General features: G+C 35.2%; 1 protein-coding gene across 4 annotated transcripts in view; it reads right to left on the bottom strand.

Moving 5' to 3' along the window:
* Window positions 1–2,064: 2,064 nt before the first annotated feature.
* LOC125240359 (probable multidrug resistance-associated protein lethal(2)03659) overlaps window positions 2,065–9,100 on the bottom strand; it is a 94,159-nt gene continuing 87,123 nt past the window's right edge. For all 4 annotated transcript variants that reach the window (XM_048148263.1, XM_048148262.1, XM_048148260.1 and 1 more), the window contains 4 exons: window positions 7,923–8,016; window positions 6,681–6,796; window positions 5,908–6,004; window positions 2,065–2,327 (listed from right to left, as the gene is read on the bottom strand). In XM_048148263.1, the coding sequence (XP_048004220.1) occupies window positions 2,286–2,327; window positions 5,908–6,004; window positions 6,681–6,796; window positions 7,923–8,016 (349 nt within the window). In that variant the 3' untranslated portion in view covers window positions 2,065–2,285. The remainder of the gene's footprint in view (window positions 2,328–5,907; window positions 6,005–6,680; window positions 6,797–7,922; window positions 8,017–9,100) is intronic.

Raw genomic sequence — 9,100 nt, 5'->3', positions numbered from 1 at the left:
ATTAAGATGTAATAGGTTAAGTTTTCATTTATTTTTATTTTTATACGCCAAATAAACGTTTCTTTCTTTCTTTCTTTTCACTTAAAAAACCAAGTCACATCGTCGCTCTGTTTTGCCGTGAAAGTCGGACAAACAAACAGACGCACACACTTTCCCATTTTAAATGCAAAGAGCACCACTTTTAGTAGAAAATGCACTCTGCCCACTTTTAAATAGCCTATGGACGACGCAGTTAAGTTGAACTTAGTTCCTGGCAGTCGACAAAATAAAGAGAATCAACTTATACACCGTGTTTTATTGAATTCCGTTAACGGCATATAGTTTACTAGATATCTAGTTAGAAACATATTCGAGACAAGATCAGATATCTTATAATAAAAATCAACTGGGCTAAGTAAATACGTTATCATTTAAGTATCTAATAAATTAAGTAAAGTTTTTATCACTGGAAAGGTGATTCAAAATAGTACAATACAAGTGCGTAAAAAACACCATCTGCACTGAAAAATATATTGCTTTTTTACGCACTAGTGCGAGAAGTGATTTATTTCTTGCCAGGTCGAAACTTCGGATGCGAATCAGTACTGGAAAACGTCGTACGATACACGTGTGAAAAGGAAATGCGTAACTCGTGTCGATTTTTATCGCCACTCGTTTCGAACTTTCGTTTTGAACGAAAAATACAATTTAAAATGTAATAGTACATTACATCAGAGGCCGGGAAAATGAGGATTTCCGGCCAAGTGGGTATATACGGCCGAGCGAACGTGCGAGCGAGGCCGGATAGGGATACGAGGCCGGGAATCCGTTTTCACGCCGAGGCATGTATAGTGCTTTTCTCAAACATACAATGAAATATGTTTGATTAAGTTAATGTTAGTTTGATTAAGTTAATGTTAGTTTTTTGGACACTTAGAGACCTTATACATCTCTGAGATTTTGATTATATTTTTAAACTTAATTTGTAACCTTGATTGGCCCTTATTTGTAAACTTGATTTGTTCTTTAATGATTGACAACTAGAGACTTGTACATCTCTTGAAATGTGTAATTTAGCTGTTCATTTTCTGTATTTTTTATTTTTTTTTTGTATTATTTGACAAAGGTTTTTACTTTTAAATATTTTAATTTTATAAAATTTTACTCTTGGAGACGCTATACATCTCCATGGATTATTTGATTAAGTATAATATTTTTACTTGTAATATTCAGTCTTTTACAACTATTGAAGTATTATAGATTTCTTTTATCTTTGTATCTGTTTGCACTTTCTTTATGTATTGATTATAGTTAGTAATAATATGACATTTAGAGACTTTATACATCTCTAATTCTATATCAGTGTATAGCTACTTTGCTTATGATTAATATTTTTAGTTAATATTTCTATTAATTTCATTTGTTTAACTTTAATGAATACTCTGTAATGTTGACATGTAAAAGTGCCCCCGTGGCCTATTTGCTGAATAAATGATTTTGTATTTTGTATTTTTTGTATTTTGTATTGTATTTTATCCAGTAATAAATGGTCTTTATCCAGTAATAAAAAAAAAATGCTCTAAAGGACAATATTTTATAAAAAAAGTTACTTTGCAGGCCTAGGCCTAAAAAATAATATGAAATCCCTTTACAGTCCTCTCGAGTTGTTGCGCCCAAAAAGCGATACTTCCCAGACCATTTTAAGGAACGTAAAGACAATATTTCATTGCATGTTTGAGAAATAGTACATTACGATACAAGTGCGTAAAAAGGAAGGTCGACACGAGTTACGAATTTCCTTTTCGCACGTGTATCGTACGACGTTCTTCAGTACAGATGGCCCTCCGAAATTTCGACCTGGCATATAATGAACCACTTCTCGCACTAGTGCGTAAAAAAAACACCATCTGTGTAAAATATGTTTTTCAGTAGGTACATTGCTCGTAAGTTCTATAAGAGCAGTTCCCGTCAACTTTGTACATAGCCACGTCAGCAAATTTTAATTGATCCTATTTTGTTACCAACATTTAGTAATATAAGTCGACTTTCGTAAGACATATACAGGATAATTGTTATAATTAAGAAAATATAGATACTGGAGAACCTTAATGACGAAATAAAACTTACTAAAATCTCAATTCATTAAAAAAAACTTGGTAACAAAATAGGAATAATAAAAACAAATTTAACTTTTTCCTTAATTTTTGTAGAAACTTTTCGAGAACAGCTGATCAATGATTCGAGCACCATATTTTTTTGAGATCCGGAGAAAATGAATAACGGGTTATGTAGGTAACAAAAAAGCCTCATTCGACTTTGCTTTTCCTCGCCAGCATTCGGTTGTAGCTCTGAAAATAAAGAAATTAAAGTTAATAATGCTCAACTGAAGTAAGGTCAATATGGATAAGTGTGTCAAAAATTTCGGAATTTCCTTTCAATTACCGGTCTGGCTCAGTCGGTAGCGACCCTGCCTGCTAAGCCGCGGTCCTGAGTTCGCATCCCGGTAAGGGCATTTGTTTGTGTGATGAGCACAGATATTTGTTCCTGAGTCATGGATGTTTTCTATGTATATAAGGTCCTAATTTATTAGATGCAGATATTTTTACAGCTGATAGTACTCGGTCTCTGGAGTATATTAAACCGTGAAACATTATAGCTTTTATGATGTTTTTTTGGAGAAAACGGAAAAACAAATTTGCTACGTAAAAACACCCTGTTTATGTGATTATTAAATGAAAACTCATTGAACAGATTCTAGTACCTCTTTTACGTACCACTTAACTGTAACTGGCCACTTCAATGACATGTGCAGTTTTCCCGCCGAACCTTTACGACATTTACAACAAACAATTGTTGACATGACAGACAGTGTTATTGTGACATGTGAATTATCACATGATGATTTTTTTTAGACGAAATTATAATTATTTTTTTTGTTAAGAAAATGAAATCAAAAAAGTTACATGAAAAGATTTCTTAATTTATATTTAAAGTTAATTATTTTAATGTAAAGTATCATGTGTTAAAATATCTGCAACTAATAAATTAGGACCTTATATAAGTATGTATTTAATTATTTAAGTATGTATATCGTCGCTTAGCACCATCGAGTACATACCCTAATAGAGCAGAAATGTTATTTAATTTGTTCGAGAACGATTCCGCCAACTCGCGGCTACTCATATCCCCTCTCACTGCGCTCCCATTGGCTGATACAAGGTCAAGTAATAGGTGCTAGGGATGAGGTAGTGCGTAAGTAAGGTTTATCGATAAGGATATTTTAACCCCTTACGCGCTTTATGCACCACCGTGTATCCAAGCCCCAAAAGTCCGTAACATTGCATGCACACACGGTGGAGCAGAAATCTATTACTATTAGTATAAAACATATATTATTATTAGTATAAAACACGGTATACAAAAAAGGGAAAACTATATTTTCTTGGAAGTAAAAATGGTATAATATTTAATCAGATTATAATTATTTTAAGTAAAAGTTATGAAATTTTCCAATCCCTAATTATGTATCTTCGAGTTTCTCAGGTTGTGTTTATTATTTCGATTTAAATAACAATTTATTATTTTACAAATTACTTGAACGTAATATTTAAATTAATACATATATCAGATAGAGATTTTACGAAATCGTGTCACCTAAATATACCCAAAACATATCTAATTACACCTAAGAATTAAGTACCTAATACATATAATATAATCAATCAAGCTTAACATAATCGATAATATACAAATATTCGACATAAACCATTAATGCAAACATTAGTGCAAGATAACTTTCTCGTTTCTTTATTTAAATAGAGTGTAATCATTATGTAGTAGGTACACACAATAATATTCCTTACTCATTACTTAAATATCGATACACCACTTGATGCTATAAATTAAGCATGTACAACACTAGTGCAGACTGGAAAGAGATGGTGTGATGTGAATTGAGTTACGTGGAAGCAAGAGATAATGACATACGTCTAGCCTGCGTCATCACCTTTCACTTTTGTTGTCCAGTTTAACTTGGCCTCCGGACAAAATTTAATATAAAGTAGTTTATAATTTAAAATCGTAACTTACCGATGAAAAGTTATTCCTTATGTTTTAAAGTCAGATGTTTTGCTGTTTTTTCTATGAAACTGAATAGCACAGCACGCCATTATAATAATAGTAAAACAAACTATAATTTATTTCGCAATTCGCAGAGACGTACGCACGGATCCAATACTGGTTTTGTACTGTTTTAGTGAGAGCGTGCGCTAACATTTATAAGTGACAAATCACATATCCGTTGCGCAGACGGACAGCCCCATATTACCACTCTATTGGGTATGTCCTCGATGCTTAGCACCCATAGTGCAAGCTTTGCTTAGTTTGGGGCTAAGTTGATCTGTGTAAGGTGTCCCCCAATATTTATTTTATTAATTTATTATTTATTTAGATCAGGGATTTTGCATCAGAAATCAGCAATTCCCGGCAACTTTGTACATAGCCACGTCAGCAAATTTTAATTGATCCTATTTTGTTACCAACATTTAGTAATATAAGTCGACTTTCGTAAGATATATACAGGATAATTGTTATATTTAAGAAAATATAGATACTAGAGAACCTTAATGACGAAATAAAACTTCATAAAATCTCAGTTCATCAACAAAATTTTGGTAACAAAATAAGAATTAATAAAAACCAATTTAACTTTTTCCTTAATTTTTGTACAAACTTTTCGAGAACTGCTGAAATATACAATGTGGGGTCAATACGGAGAAGTGTCTGGCCTTCGCATATGACCTTTTTACTCATTGTCACAGGTGTTTTGCGAGTTCATACCTTTGCTGCTTGCTACTCTCAATTAGTGGGAAACGTATGGGCATTTTCAGAATTTGGGACCCCCCAATTAGCGCAAGTCGTTAACAAAAATTAACTCTCTGTCAGTTTTGTGACGACGATTAAGCATAAAATCTGTCTAAAAATTTCCTTTTTTCACATTCTGAATGTAGATTATCGCTTAAAGTTTATGTAATTAACACAAAAACAATATTTTTATTGAAATTTCATGCTTAATTATCGTCACAAAACTGACAGTGAGTTAATTTTTGACTGTACTTAAAATAAAATATTTTATACCATGCACGAAATAAAGCATCAGATAAATACAAGAAAAAAATGGATAGAAGTTATGTTTAAATCCAATTCCTATTTAATAAGTCAGGTAGAAATATATAAAGTAACTGAGTTGACCGTGACGTCACTCAATTCGATTTCATATTAATTCCATATTAGCAAGTCGTATAGTTTCGTTTTCTTTCAACCCCTTATTTGCCAAGAGTGGCACTGAAGCTTTAGTAGTTTCATGTGTTCTGCCTACCCCTTTATGGGATACAGGCGTGATTGTATGTATGTATGTATGTATGTAGCAAGTCGTTCAAATTCGTTTTGACAGTTCTTAAAAAGAAGCTGATTTGACTAGGAGGCAAGTAGCCTATAGCCTCTGAAAATGATCATAAAGCAATTTTTAAAGCTCTAGAAATTTAGAATCGAGCGGTATTGACCAATATAGTTTGAATGGTAAGAACCACAGAACTATATTTAGATAGAAGAAACAAGTTCATCTATTTGTATAGGGGCCGAGCGTGTCAAATTTTGTACTGAAGTTGTTTCTTGCCTGTAATTTTAAATATGTCTCAGGCTCTTGATTGTTCATAATTTTTGTGTTGTTGCAATTGAATATCACGTAACGAGGCATTTTTTATGTTTTGATTGACTTCAACTTACAAAAATTGACGCCCGAAAGCTGCAAGCTGTGATTAAAGACGGACAACTCAGTGGATTTCACTGAGTTCATTTGACACGCTAAGTAGATACGTTTGCTTGATCTATGGTATATATGAAATCTGTGGTTAGAACAGTAATAGTCACCTCCTCAGCCATCTGGTATAACATGGCGGCCGTGTCGCGTCCAGTCTGCTCCACGAGAGACTTGAAGATGCCTCCGTCCACATCGCTCAGTTCAGACCTGTTTGTAAATAATATAAATATTACACACATGATTTACTATATCACGGAAAATTAAGGACTGAAACCGGTTACCAATAAAAATATAAATTAATTACATTAATGTCACATTTAAATTCATAAATTTTAAAGTTAGCTCTAACCTAATTATACATTATAAATTATAACACACGCACGCACGCACGCACGCACGCACGCACGCACGCACGCACGCACCCACGCACGCGCACACACACTCGCACGCACGCACGAACGTGCAGGAACACAGCTGCACAGACGCACGTTGACTTATCCAAACGAAAGTCTACCCATCGAACATACAGTGCATGTTACCATAATCAAATCCATCAATTTATTACATATCGTCACTACTTTAAAAAAAACTCGTATCTTCATCTGTCAATGAAAAGAAAATTGTAGTAAGTATGTATGGAATGCATATAAACTTACTGCGTTTTAACTTTGAGGAGCAGCGTGAGATACGAGATTTTTTCAAAGTAGTGACGATATTTATGATTTAAAATCATCATTTATCGGTAAATTTAACCAATCAACATCTAAGTAAAACTTAAATGAAATTACTTTTGCACTCTTGTGGCTAAAATGCAATTTTGCTATCTGTTTTCGAAGAATCAAGAGAGCTTTCACCCGTTGGTTGCGAAAAACGTATATAATACCTGTTGGAGTAGGTCCTAGCCCTGTCTCGGGACACGACGAGTGTCTCGTTATCGAGTTCGCGCTCCACCGACGGGTCGAACGTGAAGTTCTCGGGAATCGCTAGCGGGGCTTGGACCTGGTTCAAATAACATAAAGAATTATTATAGGGAACTAGCTTTTGCCCGCAGCTTCGCTCGCGTTAGAAAAAGACAAAAAGTAGCCTATGTCACTCTCCATCCCTTCAACTATCTTCACCTAAAAAAATCACGTCAATTCGTCGCTCCGTTTTTCCGTGAAAGACGGACAAACAAACAGACACACACACTTTCCCATTTATAATATTAGTATGGATATGGATTTATACAAGGTGCTCGCGAGGAACCCGCATAACTTGAACCACGCGTTTCTGAGGCCAAAAGAAAGAAAAAATGTTAAGGTCAGTGCGGGCAAGACCGGCATAGTTTATTTGAATTAAAGTTTGAGTGGATAAAACTCTATAATTAATGTAGTCTGGCGTTATGCGCATGGTCCTATGGGATAGCAAATATTATATTTTATAAAGCTTTTACAAAATTTTAGTGAATTAAGGTACTTTTAAGTGATAAAAATCACATTTTTTAAGGCTCGGCGGGTTGACCGTCCTCCCGCGATGAGTACAGAAAGACCGTCTAGTGCTTGTTGTAGCGTAATTTCATATGAGACTAGGTTCTAAAACCATGATCATTGTTAATTTACGTAATAACAGAGCAGAATGTGCTAGATAATTAATAAAATAACGTTGAATTTTTGAACGTATAAGCATTTTTCTATTTATAAGGCAAGACCGGCATAAGTCCCGTAGATGGGGTTCATAACCTTTTCTTTTCAGGTCCAGATATTGCATAATACTGTTTTTCCAACGAACACCTGCGAATCCAATATAGTCACGATAACTGACCCATGACAACTTTTATGTCAAAGTGACAGTCAGCAATGTCAGATTTCCAATTGGTCATTAATTAAAAAAAGCGTGTAAAAATAGTACATTACGATACAAGTGCGTAAAAAAGGAAGTTCGAAACGAGTGGCGATAAATTAAAACACGACCGAAGGGAGTGTTTTAAATCGACACGAGTTACGAATTTCCTTTTCGCACGTGTATCGTACGACGTTTTTCAGTACAGATGAGCCTCCGAAGTTTCGACCTGGCATATAATGAACCACTTCTCGAACTAGTGCGTAAAAAAACGACCATCTGTACCGAAAATACGTTTTTAGTATACCTGGCTTTTGGAAAGCAGCGATCGCCTCGGCGCGTCGCGTCCGCTCTGCTGAGTTAACAATTCGAACGGGTGACCAGACTCCACTACGCGACCTCTGCAAGTAGAAATGATATTTTCCCTTCACTAGCTCGGAAACACGCGTTTTGTCCTTTAATACCAGCGGGTAAAAACGCATTTTATCCACTAGTGGATAAAGTAATTTGTTCTTGAATATAGCCAAATGTTCTGCTTTAAAAGTGATAAAAGTGAATTAATCTAGTGATAAAGATGTTTTACCACCTATGGAGCTACTGGAAGCAGTGATAAACGCGTTTTTTGCGTTGTAATTTCCTCGCTATAGTGAGGGGAAAAGTTTTCAATTCAATTCAATTCAATAATTTTTATTTCGGAAAAAATCCATAGTGTTAGTGTACATTCCCTTAAACCTATGTTAGTTACATTTACATATTATTTATTACATCTAAAAAAAAAAAACTAAAACTATAATAAATTATACACTTGGCCTCTGGATTCCATATGTACACCATCCCAGTGTCTCCAGATAGCACAAGCAGGCGATTCCAACACTAGGCGCACAAGGCTGTTGGAGCTGTCTCGCACGCGACGCATCAGGGAGGCAGTTCTCGTTTTGTGTTACACACGGGTGCAAATGTATTTTACTTCTCGTGTGTTGAAAAACTCGCCAAGTCCAGGATTCTATTTTCGAACCACTCGCTTCGCTCGTGGTTCAACTATAGAATCCTTTCACTTGCTCGTTATTTCAATTCCACACTCGGCATTAAAATACAACTTTGCACCCTTGTATAACAAATAAGCGGCTCGTACCAATGAGTTTTTCTGAACTTATGTGCGAAATGTCATTTGATATTTGCCAGTCGCTTTTCGGTGAAGGAAAAGATCGTGAGGAAACCGGACTAATTCCAATAAGGCTTAGTTACCCTTCGGGTTGGAAGGTCAGATGGCAGTCGCTTTCGTAAAACTAGTGATTACGCCAAATCTTGGGATTAGTTTGTCAGAGCGGACCCCAGGCTCCCATGAGCCGTGGCAAATGCCGGGAAATGCAAGGAGGATGATGATGATGATGGCTAAGAACACTCCCGACTAATTAAAAAAAAAAATCTAAATCTAAATCGGTCTATACACAAGCCACAGACTCTCACTCATAACACCCCGTCTTT

Source organism: Leguminivora glycinivorella, chromosome 27, assembly GCF_023078275.1.
Source record: "Leguminivora glycinivorella isolate SPB_JAAS2020 chromosome 27, LegGlyc_1.1, whole genome shotgun sequence".
In the NCBI taxonomy this organism is placed as follows: domain Eukaryota; kingdom Metazoa; phylum Arthropoda; class Insecta; order Lepidoptera; family Tortricidae; genus Leguminivora; species Leguminivora glycinivorella.
This window is presented reverse-complemented; position numbering and strand designations above follow the sequence as displayed.